This window comes from Anguilla rostrata, chromosome 15, assembly GCF_018555375.3.
Source record: "Anguilla rostrata isolate EN2019 chromosome 15, ASM1855537v3, whole genome shotgun sequence".
Classification (NCBI taxonomy): domain Eukaryota; kingdom Metazoa; phylum Chordata; class Actinopteri; order Anguilliformes; family Anguillidae; genus Anguilla; species Anguilla rostrata.
In genome coordinates this window covers 24,833,840-24,851,652 of record NC_057947.1, presented here as the reverse complement: position 1 = coordinate 24,851,652, position 17,813 = coordinate 24,833,840, and the positions used below count along the sequence as shown (strand labels likewise).

General features: G+C 50.4%; 1 protein-coding gene across 6 annotated transcripts in view; it reads right to left on the bottom strand.

Moving 5' to 3' along the window:
• Positions 1 to 17,813, bottom strand: part of LOC135240434 (BCL-6 corepressor-like) — a 63,511-nt gene that overhangs the window by 38,231 nt on the left and 7,467 nt on the right. For 2 of the 6 annotated variants that reach the window (XM_064309866.1, XM_064309871.1), the window contains exons 2-6: positions 13,010 to 13,134; positions 9,777 to 9,855; positions 5,003 to 8,215; positions 2,142 to 2,195; positions 1,371 to 1,524 (exon numbers count right to left, since the gene is read on the bottom strand). In XM_064309866.1, coding sequence (XP_064165936.1) covers positions 1,371 to 1,524; positions 2,142 to 2,195; positions 5,003 to 8,215; positions 9,777 to 9,855; positions 13,010 to 13,095 — 3,586 coding nt within the window. In that variant the 5' untranslated portion in view covers positions 13,096 to 13,134. Of the gene's footprint in view, positions 1 to 1,370; positions 1,525 to 2,141; positions 2,196 to 5,002; positions 8,216 to 9,776; positions 9,856 to 13,009; positions 13,137 to 17,813 lie in introns of those variants that run through there. The other 4 variants (XM_064309867.1, XM_064309868.1, XM_064309869.1 and 1 more) reach the window with 4 other exon arrangements.

Below are 17,813 nucleotides of genomic sequence, written 5' to 3'. Positions count from 1 at the left end.
CCCCCTCGCTCCCCCCCGTCCGTCACGCTGATTCAGCACACGTCTCCCGCTCCGCTGCGGCTCGGGGCCCACGGCCCCGCCAAGCGCTCCGCGGGGAGAGAGGCTGCAGCCCCTCCCCCCCCAATCCCCCCCCCCGCCCCCCCCGGCGAACGCTCCACGGGGAGAGAGAGCGGGAGGCTGCGGCCCCTCCCCCCTCGGCTAGCGCTCCGCTCAGATATGCAAACTGCTCTCTGAATGAAGCCTGCCATTACGGTTAAAACGGAGGAGGGGAGAAGAGGAGGGGAAAAAAATCACTTTCTTTTCAAAGGAAGCGCGAGCGGAAACTGCTGTTACCGCCCTGCATCCGCTGGTTGAGGTGCCGCGGGTGTGAGGCCTGCCTGCCGCAGCGCTGTGTGTGCGTGTGTGTGTGTGTGGTGTGTGTGTGTGTGTGTGTCTGTGTGTGTGTGTGTGTGTGTGTGTGTGTCTGTGTGTGTGTGTGTGTGTGTGTGTGTGTGTGTGTGTGTCTGTGTGTGTGTGTGTGTGTGTGTGTGTCTGTGAGTGTGTGTGTGTGTGCGTGTGAGTGTGTTGTGTATGTGTGTGTGTGTGCTGTGGTGTGTGTGGTGTGTGTGTGTGTGTGCTGTGAGTGTGTGTGTGTGTGTGTTGTGATAGTGTGTGTCTGTGTGTGTTGTGATGTGTGTTGTGCGTGTTGTGTGGGTGTGTTGCTGTGTGTACTGTGCTGCTGTGTTGTGTGTGTGTCGTGTGTGTGTTGTGTCGGTGTTGTGTTGTGTTGCGTGTGTTGTGTTGTGTGAGTGTGTGTGTGTGTGGTGTGTGTGTGTTTAGTGTGTGTGTGGTGTGTGTGTGTGTGTGTGTGTCTGTGGTGTGTGGTGTGGTCGCTGTGAGTGTGTGTGTGTGTCTGTGTGTGTGTGTGCGCGCGTGTGTCTGTGTGTTGTCTGTGTGTGTGTCTGTGAGTGAGTCTATGTGTGAGTGTGTGTGTCTGTGAGTGAGTCTATGTGTGAGTGTGTGTGTCTGTGAGTGAGTCTATGTGTGAGTGTGTGTGTCTGTGAGTGAGTCTATGTGTGAGTGTGTGTGTCTGTGAGTGTGTGTGTGTGTGTGTGTATAATCTCACCATCCCTCTCCATAATGAATGAATTACAAATGAAATAGGTGAGAAAAATAAATACATTTTAACACCAGCGCCATGCGTTTCAATGTGTGCTTTACAGGTTAGAACTGCCACATATCTACCGTGTCGGTTGCACTTCTTGTTCAGAAAAACGACCTAACTTCTCCCAAACAGTGGCCCATTACACGTGTGAACGGGCCGCTGTTGTGAAACGCAGGCTGAACACTTTTCAGGAATGCGCAGGGTATTTTTGGGGGAGCGTGCTCACCGTCCCTCTCGGCCTCGTCGTCGAGGGCAACGCCTCGCAGCCTGGCGATGTGCGGGCAGCCCTCCCACTCGGCCTCCATGGGCTGCTGGCCGTCCGCCACGGCGCCGCCCTCTCTCTCCTTCAGCTCCAGCTCGGAGAAGCGCAGCATGGCCCGCTACGCGCACACACACACACACACACACACACACACGCAGAAAAACGGCCATGAACCTCAACAGCGTTGCCCTGAGGGGCCACAGAGTGTCTGTTCTCCTCCTTTCCTGTTTGCACTGAGCCTTGCCTTATTGTACTGCAACTGTTTTTAGTGAAAAGAAACAGATGCATGCACAAACACACACACATACACACACTGGCATCAGGCACACACGTGCTGGCAACAGACAGGCACACACGCACGCCGGCGACAGACAAACACACACACACACGCTGGCAACAGACAAACACACACACACACACACACACACACACGCTGGCAACAGACACACACTCACGTGTGCATAAAGACAACACAACACAGGCACACACATAATAAATGCAAAGGAAGAAATAAACAGTGAGACAGTGGCTAGGTTCTTCCTGGGGTCTGGCAGTTAGTCCGGCAATAGAAACATTTCTACAGCCACGGCTGGCCTCTTACACAAACAGGTCTGACTAAAAAGAAAGCCTGACTAACTAAAAGCAAATCATAATAATCAAATAAAAATCAATGAATTCACTGTTCCCCTTCCCTTCCTAAATTCAATTTGGTAATAAGAAATGTAAAGAACTGACCTCACGGTTAGGGGCAGGTTGACTAATACTGTCCTCTTGTGTTAAGCCTTCCATCTAAGTAATTGAAATGGGTGCTCAATATATCTTCAATCATTTCAACCATATGACACACATCTTTAACATTTCAACATACAATAGAAGCCCTATTAAAACACAATGTGTCACAGAAAATATGTAAATAAAAAATAATTTAGCCACAACATACTGTAAAAAAAAAAACAACCAAGCTCATTTCTGGACTGTAGTATTTGAAAAACGTACTGTTGTATTAGACTGCCACACATGTTTAGTTCAGTTTTTGACCAGTGCCTCATGGTAAAAAAAAGCATACACACACACAGGGGTTGGACAAAATAATGCGGACACCTAATAATATATGAATATCAATACGCTAATATGGAGTAGGGCTATCCTTTGCCTGGAAAACTTCAGTCTTTCCTGGAATCCTGTCATGCAAGTTCTGAACTGTGTGCAGTGGGATACTGGACTGTTTTTCAAAAAGCCTCCAGTTCTGTGAGGGATACAGGAGGTGGGAATCTTCACACGCTCCAAAATGTCCCATAAAGTTTCAACAATGCACAGATCTGGTGATTGTGAGGCCATGGGAGGAGTTCGGCTTCATCCAGGTGCTCACGAAACCTCTCTGGAATTTGTGTGCATGGGAGAGTTATCATTTTGGAATATGGGGACTTCGTTGGGGAACAGTGTGTGCACCATAGGGCACACCTGGTCCTGTAAAATGGCTGTCCCATTATAGGACCGTGCAGAGCGATCGTCGGACCCAATGACTCCCATGACACGGCTGCTCTCACTATCACAGGCCCACCGCCATTTTTAACAGCTGGCAAAAGACATCTTGGGTTGAAGGCTCCTTTGGCTTTTGCCAAATGTAAACCCACCCAGATGGTAAAAAAAAAAGTAAAAGACGGCTCGCCAGACCATATTACTTTCCATATATTCCAGATACGTTCCATTGCTCAGGGTTCCAGGTTTTATGCTCTCTACACAAGGCTGTGTCTTTATACATAAGCCTTGAACTGAATACAAACGCTTTCTGACTGGCGGCCTGTCATAAACACCAGCTTTGTGAAGCTCACAACATACATGTTGAGACTGGGTCACAGAGGTGCGGATTACATTCTGTGGTCATTTTTAGGGGTCGTGGTTTCAGGGTGTCAAGCGGCGATCCTGTCAAGTGTCCATCTGTCTCTGTTGGCCAGCTTTGGGACGCGACCACCGTTCCTCTTTATGGATACAGTTTGTCCCTGTTTGGCATGTTGTCATTGCTCTCAACACAGTCCACCTTAACACGTTAAGTCATTTTGACCGATGCACGTGCAGTTCGGGGCCTGACTATTCGGCCTCTTCGTATCTCTGCTAGTTGTCTCATGGAAACTCACAAATCAAAGAGTTGATTTCCACAGGTATTCTATACCTGACACATACACACATAGCTGCTAAGCTGCCAATTTGACTCATCTGTGTAGCAGCCCTTGTATTTGTTATTTAGCTAATTAAAAGTTAAAGCCTTTTTTCGTGTGCCATTATTTTGTCCAACCCCTGAATCCCCAAGGATAACTGTTATTCAGTGGAGGGATGCCAAGCAAACATTGTTGTGGGCTGGCATTTGCGGCTCGCAGATATTTCAAAAATCCAGAAATGCAACTTAAATTCTTTCTATGTGCAGGTTCTTCAGAGCGTAACAATGAACACAAAAATTCATTTTAAAAAATGCATGCATTGTCCCCTTCCATGTGCTCAGACCAGTCAGACAGATAAGGGGCGGGGAGCACCGCCTGATCGCCCACCTCCTCCCTGAAGGCAGACAGAAGTAGCAACTGCCAAAACAAAAACTATGCAGTCTGATGGGAACTGCGTCGGAGCCATTTTACCGGTTTTCAGGTGCACAGACGGATACAGGGACACTTTCAGAAATGACAGAAGCAGGGGCGGGGTGGCTGAACAGGGGGCGCATTATTCTGGTCGGGGTCAGTGTGTATCATGAATGTTTTAGTGCGGTGGGGGTGGGGGGGGCTGTAATTTCAAACAGGGGGCGCTGGGTGAGAGAGGGGAGGGCCAGAGTAGAGTGCAGCAGGGAGTACACGCTCAGGGGAGTTGTGGGACTGGACGGAGGGGGCTGGGGGCTACGGGCCGAGAGCTGGCGATAAGCTCTGCGTTTAGCTTCGGGGAGTAGTGTCCTTGAGGGCGGTGGACGGAGAGGGGAGAGAGTGGCATTCCCCCCTCCCCTCCCCTCCCCCCTTTTCCTCCCCTCCGCGGGCTCACCTGCAGGTTAACAGCTGCCTCCAGCAGAGCCTTCCCTGCAGGGCCGCCAGCGACACGCTCAGCGCCAGAGCTTCCGCTCGGCTGAGCAATGCAGGCACGGGGCCTCACGTTGTGTTAACCCTAACCCCCCCCCCCCACCCTCCCCCGAACCACAGCGCCGCTTCGCTAAACAGCCACGCAGCTGGAAGCCGCGGGGGGAGGGGAGGCTGGGGGGAGGGGGGCTGCCGAGGGAAGAGCGTGACTGAAACCCCCCTCCCTCCCCCGGCTCTGCGTAGTCAGAGCAACCGTTTTCATTTTTTCCTTTGTTTTTGGAAGAAACGGCTGAAGGTATACAGCGGTCTCTGCAGAGGATCTGAACAGAGCTTTCTCAGCCGCGTTGCGTGCAGTTGTTTGCCTGTGAATCATTGCCGTTTTTATAACGAGAGCGCGTTTCCCCAGACTTTAATTTTTAAACATAAACATAAGGCTGAAAATCCAGTGTGGATCGTTGAAGTACAAGAGCCCCCCCCCCCCCCCCGCCTAAGCACATATCCAAATAACAAAAATAAAAACGGCGAGGGGCAGTTCTGAGCACTCACCTGCAGGGCGCGCTGTTCGCGACTCAGCTTGCTGGAATCGGCATACAGCTCAGTGGTGACGTACTTGAAGCGGTCGCCCACATAGCCAGAGGAGTTGGCGATCCTCTTGGCAAGACTCGACTTCCACGTCCTGGAAGATCCATTGCTGCCTTCGTAGTCATCGTCCTCGTCGTCCTCTTCCTCCTGGGACTCCGGGTCAGCTATGCCACCCTCCATGCTAGCTTCCAAATAGCGCCGCGTGCCATGAGCCTCCGTCTCGCCACTCCGGTCGCCAGAGGTGCGGGCGCAGCGCAACGTCTGGTCGGGGGGCGTGCGATCCGGGGAGTGGGGGACGGGCCTCGAAGGAGAGACGTGCGGTTGCCGAGCTACGGCGGCCGGCAACGGGACGCCCTGCTCCTCCAGCTCCGCCCCCTCGCTGACCTCACTTCTGCCGCTGAGGAGACGAGCTCTGTCGGCGTCTCTGTGGGCCGTGTCCTCCCGGGCCGGCTCCACGATGCAGCCCGCGGCCCGGTCTCTCCCGGCGACCGGAGGCTGGGGCGGGTGCTTGGCCTGCAGCTTGGGGCCTGGAGGCAGAGGCTTCGGCGCCGCCCTCTCTGCCTTTTGCGGTGTGTCAGCCGGCTCCGCCCCACGCCGCGCCTTGTCCTGCGGCCTGGGCCTCCGCTCCGGCCGCTCGCCGGTATTGGGGTCAAGGGCGAGGTGAGGAGACATCAGCGGGTGCACCATCTTCTGCGAATCGTGGTAGGTGAGGAATTCACCGTGGGCGGGGGGCAGTCCATAAGGGAGACCGTGTTTTGGGGCTGCCAAGTGAGCAGGGTACAGACTGCTGCTCCCCAGCAGGACTGGGTGGGGGTACACTGGACCCTTTGCAGGGAGGGGCAGGTGAGGAAGGGTCATGCCATCTGGAACCGAATAGGTCAGGTACCTGTTGGCATAAGCTAAAGTTGGGGGCAAGAAGGCTTCATTCTGGGGTAGGTAAAGGTGGCCTGCGCTGTGCCCGTTCTCCAGGTGAGAAGGATGCTGGGACTTGTAGGCAATCTCCTGGACCTCAGGTCTTTGGCTGGGTTTCTGGGGCTTGCCTGAGGAGGGTTGGTTGGGTGTAGGTGCCTTTTCGGGAAGGGTGGAACCAGGCTTAGGCCATTCGCTGTTCACGTTGGGGAGAGGGGACACGGAGGCTGGGCGTCCCGTGGGGGTTATGACCCCGGTAGGTGGGGGATTAGCAGAGGACGGGCCCCCGTTAGGCTCCCCGATCCTGGGGCAGGATGAGCTGCGTTGCTGGGGGGTCACTTGCTCCAGATTCCTACTTTTGATGACAGTTGGTGGGGGACCTTGGGCCTGGTTAGCCTCCACACTGTGGGCTGGGTTATGGGTGGGGCCTGGGCTGGGCACCACCCAGGTAGAGTGCAAAGTGCTGATGATATCCTGCCTGTCCAGAGGTTTGGATGAAGTGCTAACCGTCAAAGGGGATTGGTTGGAGTTAGAGGAGGAGGACAGCGTTTCCTTCAGAAGTTCTCTGCTGGGGGGCAGGCCATATCGGGCCGTAGGGGAGTGGCCACGCAGTTTAGCCATGGCCTCCAATTGTTGGGGAAAACCATTGGGAGGTGCCCCAAAGTCCCCAAGTTTGGCAGACAGATCCAGGGGCTTGTCTGTCTGCGATCTCTCTAAGGGAGACTTACTAGACTTCCTGTCAGCGCCACTTCCACTACCTTTGCGTTCTGAGCTTCCCTCCCTAGACTTGGGTTTGTGGCTGGCTGCCATTGCTGGGGGCGGGGCTGGGGCGGGTGTGCTGTGTTCCGAGGCCACACCTACCACAGTATTCATGTAGAAAGCGTGGGACATCATTGGGGAGGAGGAGGAGGACGAGGATGGGGGAACAACTCTGGGGAGGGGCTTCTGGAAGTCCAAAGTGCTGTCGATAAGAGGGGGGGGCAAGGTCGTGGGCTGGGACAGGCGGGCAGGGGTGCGGGGGGATTGCATCAAGAGGGAAGGGGAGGAATCTGATGGGACGCTGCTGCCACTGCTGCTGGGGGTGCGTCCAGGCTTACTGCTGCTGTGTGACCGCTCACCATGGGGCCGCTCGCTATGGGAACGATCGCCATGGGACCGCTCGCCTTGGGAGCGATCGCCATGGGGCCGCTCGCCATGGGACCTCTCGCCATGGGGCCGCTCGCCATGGGAACGATCTCCATGGGGCCGCTCGCCATGGGAACGATCTCCATGGGGCCGCTCGCCATGGGGACGTTCACTTTGGGAACGATCGCTGTGATGCCGTTCGCCTTGGGAGCGATCGCCATGGGAACGATCTCCATGGGGTCGCTCGCCGTGGGATCGCTCTCCGTGGGAACGATCGACATGAGGCCGCTCACCATGGGAACGATCGCCGTGGGGCCGCTCACCGTGGGAACGATTTCCATGGAGTCGTTCGCAGTGGGAGCGCTCGCCGTGGGTCTGGTGATGCAGCTGCTGTCCGAAGGCGGACGCTTGGGCGGGGTGCTCATGGTGGATTCGGGGCCCCAGGCTCTGCATGCCCTTCTCCGGGCAGTGCACCAGCGGGGACAGCGCAGCCGGGGCGACCGTCGCCGTGGGGATCCTCAGTGGGGGTGCCAGCGGGGATGAGATGGGGGCGGGAGGGTAGGGGGGCAGGTAGAAGAGGCGCTCGGCGCTGGCCCCCCCTGCCCCGGCACACAGGGACTGGTAGGCCAGGTGCTGGGGCAGGTAAGCTGGGGTGGGCTGGGACAGGAAGGAGGCCTTGTACATGCTGAGGGCTGCGTATTTGGTGTCCAGGTAGGGGTACATCCCCGCCTCAGGGTAAGGGCTCACCCACGGCAGACGTAGGTATCCGCTGCCGCCGTTCAGGCCCAGGTCCGACTGCTTCTCAGCGGGCCCCACCCGCCGGTCCAGCCCCAGGGAGTCCCCCCCGCCTCCGGGCACCAGCAGCGGCTTGGGCAGCCCCGGAGGGGGGCTCTTGTACAGCCCCAGGTAGCCGTTGCTGGGCTTCCTGCCCTCGAGGGAGACGTCGTGCTTGTAGTGCAGGTCGGGGATGTGGTCGTAACCCAGCGCCACCGCGGCGCCCTCCCTGGCCTTGTCGGCCGCCAGCGCCTGGATGCCGGGGTAAACCATACCGCCGTGGACGCGCAGCCCGTCCCGCAGCAGCCCGTTCCGGTCCATGCCGAGCGTCACCAGTGAGTTCATCCTCGCAGATGCGCCAGCGTCCACCTGCAATGGGTCAGAGCGGTGGAGTGGGGTCAAACATCGCCGTACGATGCACACGGCAAAAAACTAAGAGGTAGGAAATGCCCTTGGGCCTCATCTCAGGTGCACAAGTGTAGACAAACAGCAAAATTTTATGCTTTAAGTGAAGGTGCACTAAGGCTACAGGAGCACAGTAGGCTATGGGAGAACACAAGTGAGCATAAAGAACAGCAGGAATATAGGAGATATACAATGAGTGGGATATTGCTCTTGCCACAACCTACTATATTATGGTTCCCTACAGCTTTCAACTTGCATCTTTTTAACTTTCTGAGCTTGTAATTATATGTAAAGAGCACTCGGTTAACTTTTTTCTGAAATTTTCTATAGTTTTTCAGCAGGCAGTCTTTGGCTGTGTTTTCACAGTGCATCCCACTGTCCCACTCCCACTATACTCACAGCAATACAATATGAAGAAAAATATTTTAAATTAGATCTATATAAACCAGTGCAGCATTTTATTTCCAAGAGAATCCGTGATGTCCAAATCAGACCTTACTGGTATTCTCTGCAATAGATCATTAGATCATTATATTGTAGATATAAATACAAACCACATTAAAACAATAATGCTTAGTGAGATGCATGTACTTAGCCAAGTACTTTGACTGAACAGTTTAAGGCCCGTTGCACAGTAAACTCATTCCATATCTGTACCCAGGATAGTTTCTTCAAGGATACTGTATATCTATAAAGAACACAGGCTTTCAACAAACAAAGGGCTCTACTCCATAAGCCTGAATGTTGGAGCCTTTCCGACATCATAGGAAACAGAACTCAAGACATTGACTCAATGGGGGAGAGGGGACGACTACATCCGTTAGACTCCTCTAACCGTTGGATAATATACAAGCAATCGGGGTCATTCAAAAAAAGACCCAAAAGAGTTTTCATAGCAGCAGGAGGTGGAAGGCAGGGTGGCTATTTCAGAGAAACCAGCTGCTGCCAACCGATCACAAAAACAAAAAAAACCTCAGACGTCTGCACCCCTCGGGCAGTCAGCAGCGTGGACAGGGGACACCCGCCCCTCCCCGCCCGCTCCATCTCCATCAGGAGGCGCAGCCCCTCCCCTGAGACTACTGCGCTCAGCCCCCCCGCCCCCCCCTCCCCAGCAGACACTCGCCGGCCAACGCTAAATGTCAGGAAGAGGTTTAATTAGGTTTCCGGCCGTGCGGTGATTTGATCCACTTTGTTGTTGTTTTTTTTGTGAGCAGCAGGGCCATTTGGAAAACGGCGCTGGCTGAGCGACTGCGGGGGAGGATGGGGGGGGCGGGGGGGTGGCTGATTACAATCTAATACGTCTGCCGGGCCCTGGGGCGGGGGGGGGGGGGGGGGGGTCGCGGTAAAGCATCACACGGGCAGCGTTTCTTGCCCGACGAGCATGAATCTAACAAGCTCCTAATACGTTCTTCATCAGAAGGCAAGAAGAATTCTGCAACACCAGCTCCTTAGTCCTGCCCTGCCAATAAAACCCCCTTCCCCCCCTCCTCCCCACCCTCCTCCCTGGCAGCGGAAGAGCTCTTACCATGCCTTGTATGAGGTGATTTCCGTCTCTCAGTTCCAGCTGTTTTTTCTGGGGTTCACCATCACTTGCAGGTACTTTCCTGTCAACAGCACAATTGAGACTGAGGATCAGGGCCTGTCATGTGGGCCTAACCTGTATGCTGATGCGCAGACACCCCAGTGTGTCCAGTCCTTAAGTGCCATATCCTTAACATGCAAAAAATCAAGTTCTTCAGTCTCGAATTAGCTCCCACACTGGGCCTTTTCAGATCAGATTCGACACCCCGGATCACTGCCTACAACCAAACCAGGCCAAAATACGTATCTGAAATGCTCTGAAATGTTCGTTAAAAAAAAAAACATTTTTTTGATACTAAAACATGGGGATTTTCATGGGAAATTTTTCAACCAGTTATTCACTGAAACATGCACATACAGTATATAACAAGAACAGCTTTGAATATTTGTGAAAATAGGCTTTGTAAAGCATTAATACTTTGACTTTGAAATTGGAAGACCCGATCATCCAACAGGCCCAGTCAAACATAAAAATACAAATATGAAGTATCTGTACAGCGCTGCGCACTTCCTGTTCCATATCGCAGGGGCTGCATTCCCCTGACTAGTAGCTGAGCTCCACACACACAGACACACACAAACACACACACTCAATCGTACTCGCCCACACTGAGACAGACACGCACACGCCTATGCACACACACACACGCGTACTCGCCCACACTGAGACAGACACGCATATGCACAGTGCGCACACACACACACCCAGAGACACACACACACACACACACACGCACACACACACACGCTCTCTCCCCCCGGGGCAGCGCACTGTGGCTTGTTATCGCACAGCCGAGCCAGCGATAAGGAACACCTTGGCGGCGGATCTCACACTCCCGCGGCCAAAATGGCTGTCATCCGCCAGAGGGAAAATTTCCATCATTACGCCGCGGAGCCAGACGCGCGGGGCTCCGCCAGGCGGCTCGCGGCTGGGACCCGACGTAAGGGAAGCCGCCGCCGGGGCCGCCGCCGCGCGGAGCCTGCCCTCACTGACGGGCGTACGGCTCCGGGATTTCAATAAAGCAGCCCTGCCCTTATCTTCAGACGCCGCGCCGCTCACCGCCAGCGCGCGGCTAGCTGGGGAGGAGGAGGGGCCACACACCCATCACACCACCCACTTAAACCCCCCCCTCCCCCCGCCCCCCGCCTCTTAATATAAAACCACCCCCCTCCCCCTAACCCCTTGGAAATGAAAAGCAAGGCAGCAAAGCCCGCTCCCCTCCCTCCCTCCCTGCCCATTCCACAGTGACCCCCCCCTCCCCTAATCCCCCCCCCCCGCACGCCTGAGGGAGTGAACGTGCTCATTGTGGCGAGGCGCCCCGCTGAATGGCGTCCTACGCGCTCATTTGCAGCAGCCTCCTTGACCTCTCGCATTCAGACGGCCCGGCAGCGAGAGGGAAAGATTATACACCACCAGCCATTCGGGTGAGGGCCGTTTACCCCCCGTGATGGAGGAGAAATGCCTCGCTCCGCCACGAGAAGGAGGAAAAAAAAAAAAAAAACCTAATCCCGCTTTCAATGAACGGGCAGTTATCTGGATTTCCACGAGACCATTATTGTTTGTTAGCAAACAATGGAAACAAATAGCCGTGTTTGTGGGTCTAGTTTGTCATCCAGAGAGCCGCGTACGTATTAAAATGCACGGGGCTGAAGAAGAGCCGTCTGGGCGGAGGGACGCGTCAGCAACGGGGCCTCAAGGTGGTTATAGGCTGTCGGATATTTCCACAAACTACGCCGCCAAAAACCAAGGCAACGGAGAGCCACCAAAGCCTTAGCAGCCCCAGAAACCAAACTCAGATGAAGGAAGTAACATTCTTACAATGGTTCAGTGCTCATTGCCTTTCACTGCCATCATGCCTTTGGAATATGCACCCACACAACAATTGTCGTGAGACAAGCAAGCAGGGATACTGTAGGTCTTGAGGTTGGGAGAGCCGGAAGGAAGATGCAAAAAATGCAGCCCACCACCTTTAAAAGCCAGACAGCCAAGGACAGTCAGCCTTAATATATCCAGTACGAGGCAGGCCATGCTATCACGTATAAGGCTACTATGCTGTATATTGATATGTGCGGTGCCTGAAATCGAGCTATAAATACAGCCATTTTGGCATCAGCAGGCAACATTGATCAAAAACTGGGCACAAGAGGTGTTCCACCTTGACTTCCCTAGCCAGTAAAAATATTTTCTCCTTAAGATTGTGGATTAACAAGTGTTCTTGAGAGTGATGGTGCAGTAGGCACACTGATCTTCAGAGGTAAATAGTTGCGTTCAAGAGAAGCTCATTTGACTGTTCTGTGGAGGAGGGGAGTGCCAGGAGTTAAGGCGAGATTTAAAAAAAAAAAAAAAAACAACTACGGTTAAAACGTTCCTCTTCAGGAAAGATAATGGTTGTTTTGCCGCTACCAGCAACTCTAAATTCCGGCAAGCCACTTTTATTACGACTGGCCTGGAGTCCATTAATCTCCTGCGTTTGGAATCACTCCCATCTCTTATGGATCCACACAGACCAGCCTGAAGGAGCTGAACGCTGCTGCCTTTGGACTGGAGGGTTACGAAACAGCTCTCCCATAGCGTAGTGCGCTGCGCTTATCCCGGGCTGACAGGAAGTAATTTTGCACAGAGCACAGTCGAATCCAGACATGACGGGGGAGGGGGGTGGTTAGTTAGCCGTTATGGTAGAAATAGACAACTAAGTTCTAAACCACCCGAGGATCGTTAACGCATCGCTGCGATTTATTTCAAAAACAGGCTTCAAGCCTACGCTGCCTATTTGCAAACGATTGCCAGACACGTTCTTCCGCGTGTCCAATTTTCCACGGCATGAGAAAAACAAGAGAAGAGTCCACCTCAAAGCACGCGACCGCACGGCACCATCTGGATACTCTGGTGTGGATGTGGCTTAACTAGGTACCCCTGGGAAATGACACCGCGTGGCCAGACTGACGCGCTTTTTCAGAGAGAGACTGTCGACCACCATTGTCAAACACACCGTGAAGCAAGCAATTTAACATCGCAAGTTGTGTACTATCAAGTCATTCATATTAGCTTTATCCTCATATAATCACAATCCCTGTAATATTAAATTACAATTGTTTTCATGATCACATATTCATAACAGCACTCGTAATAATTACATTATATCTAATTATATATAGAAAAGCAGATGTAAAACTGACCTTTCTTCATTAATGCCAGCAATGTGAACTCTCTCATTGCTCATCCAGTTTGGAAGGGTTCCATACAAGGGAGTAGCAGATAGCATGACTTCTCACTAATGGCTGCTTAATTCCAAAGATCGCTTCTGAAAGAGAGTCAAATCAGAGGAATACATAATGCGGCTTAGAAGTCTCTGGACTGCTCTCTGATAGGTTTTACATGTGAACATATATTGACCCAGAGATTCAATGACAACCAGCTACGACAACATACCCACGACAAACGAAAACCTTGTCAGCCTCAATACACATGCAAACCTACTGGATTATCCATTTGCAAATCTCAATTTCTAATACTAATTACCAGATGTCCCAGCAAAATGAGAGGGTGGAAGATTTTCGACATATACTGTAGGTACAAATCCAAAAATTCAGTTTACTCATATGGTTTGAGAAAACACATTGTCTTGCCCCATTTGAGTAAGCCAACTCAATAGGTTCAGTTATTTTTTGGCTTTTAAATTTTGATTTAAACTCTTCAGTTTATTGTTCATTGAGCTATAAGAGTTTATTCCGTTTCTTAAATTGAGACTAATAACTGGGTTAAGACACAATTTCGCACGGGTAGATTTGCAGATTTTATTCAGATTAGTAAAACCTGCAAGAGTAGCATGAACAATTTTGCACTTAAAATGTTTTTTAACGGACATGTGTCAAACTTATCTGTGCTGCTCTACATACTATTCATCTCCTTTTGCGTGACGAAGGCAGTGGCACCTCCCGTAAGTAGGGTTTTACCGTTCCCCGCTGCTGAAATCCCTCTCAACGGATTTACAATGCCCCGAGGCTGTGACGTTCGACAGTAACCGAAACGCCCAATAACCCAGAGGCTCCAGTTCAGGCGACGGCGTCGGTGGCTTTGAACTTACTAGAAGGAACTTGAGCAAAACCTTCCTTTCATGTCAGCAACTAAAACCTGTTTGCGCAACGGACTACGTTGGCGTTATCACGTTCTAAACAAGTGCAACAAGGAAGCCGTTTTCTTATATTTCAGAAAGTGCTGGCCTTGACACTTAAGGGAGAAAAAAAACACAAAAAGTATAACGTCTATTGCCAGAGCTAAAGCTTTGAGAAAAATCAACACGGGTCAGATGTGAATTTATTCAAACAAATGGCAAAACGCGGCTGCATGTGAATACAGCATAACGAACTGGTCCCATCTTAGGCTACTTTCGCTTCCTGATCTTTGTAGTTAGTTTATCGTTCATTGAACTTAATGTGAACTGTTTCAAAGCGGAGGTCTACTGAACAAACAGGCGCCAGTGATAATTTCCCTTCAAGCAGCGGACCAACTCGCTGACCTTTATCTATCTAAATAGACGAGAGGCAACCATGCATAAATCATTCCTCCGAGCAAAACAAAAATTAACAATAATTATTTTAAACCCTAAACGAAGATATAGCTATACAACTGAGAAACATTGGTCGCTCTGTCCTATTTCGCAGGGTATTCCGCACCACTATTGCTTTTGAAGCATTGAGTGTAAACGATCAATCCCAGACTGGAGATTACTGGCTACTGCACGCGCGTTAGCTCGCGCCACCTGCTGCGTCCCATGTCCTAGACTATACCTCACAGCGAAGAGAAGGGGAAGCGTGGGGCAACGAGATCGTGTATCCATATAGCCCATGTAAATAGTGGCACGTTCATTCACTTACAGTCCAATCATCCGAAAATTGCTATCACATATAAAGCTATTCGTTTACTAACTGATTTATGACGTCAATAAACTGTTAGGGTCAATATAATATCAAAAGACGAACCAATTATCCTTAGTTCTCTTGCACAATCCTCACGCGAAAAAACGCACGCACGCACATTCATTCCAAATCAATATCCAATGTAATAACTGATCACATTCAAGTTACGAGAGGTTTAAATCATTCATCCATACCTACTATACGCACTCTAACAAGATGGCTAGTTTCCTTTTATTTTGCGCAATTGCCCATATAAATTATAGAGGTGTTAAAGGACACTGCAGGCGACCGTAATTCGCAGTAATTCTGGTGTCAAAACACGGGTAATGACATTTACCGCGTATGCTGCATTAACGAGAAGAACATGGTGGGGATGTATGTATCAGAAGACAGGCAAGACCCACATTTGCACACAATAATAATGGGCTCCCCAAGGTGTGGAGTTTGCCTCCAGCGTTCGGGAGTTCGTCACCAGACTGAAGGGGGGGAGGGAGGAAGCGCGCGATCAAGATAACTCCACCGTATCAGCTTGGGATCCGCGTTTTGGCGCCCTCTCGCTTTCTCGTCTCTGGCACACGGCCAGCCTTATGCACGGCGCTCGTCTTTTTCTTAAAGATACAGAGCGAAGTCGTCCGCAGGATTGGAAAAAAACATTAGGACAACAAGTGTGCCCAAGGCTTTCATGCCAAAACAACCGTCTATACAAATACTCGGCAAATATACGCACTACTGCAATATTCCTCACTAATATATAAACTCTAAGCATTTCTTTCCAATAATTAACAGGTTTCATAGGTAAAAATAGTGTAAATATTGAAGCAACTTTGACTTCACGTGTGTGCTACCAGACGTCTAATCAATGTGATCCAATGTTTTGCTCGCACACCAACAGAGAAAGTAAGGGGTCCGAAAGTAAAAGTCCTGCCATATGTTCCCTGCATCCATGAACTCAGGCAGCTGATTTAACTAATTAGTTCAAACTCAAGACAGAAGAAATACTGTCAAGGACTTACTTTCTGAACCTGGATTTTCTACCTGTGCAAATAGCCACATCCCTTCTCAAGTATTCGCTAGCCTAGCTTGGTATGCAACACAATTAGAACCTCTTGGAGGGCACTTGGTAATTTTAAGTCAACCACTGGCTAAGACATTTAAAACTAGCCTGTCTACAACACAAGAACAAAAGACGACATCTAGAACAGCTCTGTCCAACCCAGTTCCTGGAGACCTACGGTCCTGTAGGTTTTCATTTAAACCCTATTTAGACACACCTGATTTTACTAATTAGCAGCTCAACAAGAACTCTAGCTGTTGAATGAGATGTAATTGATTTGTTAGGGTTACAATGAAAACATACAGGACGGTAGACCTCCAGGAAGAGGGTTGAGCAGCCCTGGTCCAGAATAACACGTAGCCTTATTCCAACTACAGTGAAAAAGATAGGCCTAAATAGGCCTACACCCCATAGCTCTAAACAAGTCTTAAATTGCTACTCCTTTACTTTTACAGGGTTAAACCATTCACAGGTGCCACACGGACACCTCAAAATGCCTATTTATTTTCATTTAATAGAACACAGGGACAGTCCCATCTTCGTGAAAGCAGTTAACTATATAAAGACACAATATTCAAGAGACCATCACAGATTGCGCTACATCACTAAGAGAGTGGAACTGGCACAAGCATTAAATTGTATCAGGCCCACGGTTCATTTAACAACTCAGATAGAGCATGTAACGATCACAGTGCTAAAACAAATAGCCTATTCATCTTCCTTCGTTATTTAGTTTGATCTCTACAACAAAGGGAAATCGCATTCTGTGCCAGAACTTCTAAAGACTTAACGATAATGTCTGGATAAAGATTTTTAAGAGACTGGTACGCGCCCGCAACTCTAATCCTGTAGATTACCGTTATAAAACCATGTTGTAATCTTTAGGTGGCGTTTCTTAATTGCATTATTTGTAGATTTCATTCTCTTAAGACCTCAAAAAGAAAAAGAAAAAAAAAAACGTGTAACGACCCTGCATCCAATTTCGAATCGCTCAGTGTAGGCTAATGTCGATCCACTGAAATAACAAAAACCTTCATAGTGGACGTGAACAATCAATACAAACAACAAACAAAAAAATATATCGATTTTATCACGTGAATTTAATAAAGTCAAATAATATAAACAATTCGCTGTTCAATTAAAAACTGTTTCGGAAAGTTTCGGACATGGCAAGTGGAATTTGTGCTTAAATGGTAGGTTATAGGCTACTTTACGCTTGATATGGGCTAAATCAAAAGATGGACACCTTCGTTATTCTACTTTCCACTTTCAGTAGCCTATCGCTTTCTTGACCTTTCGAAAATTAAATATTCTAAAATGTAGTCAGTAAACTAGGCGATATGGAAATTTCACTGGCACTTTCATGTTTACACTGTTATAGTCGATTCCGTTTTTCGGTAGGCTATGTTAAATTAAACCTACACAAGCTTCGTATAGAATGAGCGGGTCTGGCCGTGGTCTGTTCGCGTGTGCGAATGGGAGGCACGATTCCAACTGTCTTCACTTAACACTAGCGGCATGGGACTGTCAAAACTGGCACCACACAGTAACCGCGACTCCAAATTAGGAATGGGTCGTTGAAATGGCAGTTATCCGCCCTGCACACAGATTACAAAGGAACTTCTATCCTACTCTGCGGCTCTGTTGCTTGGATGCAGCATGTCTGCGCCATTTTAAAGACATAGGATTCGGAAGATAAACGGACAGAGGCCAGACGTACGGGGAGATGCCGCTACGTTTCACACTTAACCGCCGAGGGAAATTTAACATGGGCTACTTAGGGAACAAATTCCCACGTGATTATCGATCGACACTGTTACCAAATCAATTATGCGGCACTTCTGGCTGTCATCTGAAGCTGACGTTTCGTGACCAGGGCAACCGCTTTGTTTCCTGGACACAGTGAGTAATGGGATTATAGTTCATACGAATTTATAACGGGCACTGAAACAAAATACGCTTAGGCCTACAATGAAATTTAGCCTGCCTGGCAGAAGCCTAAATCAAGTG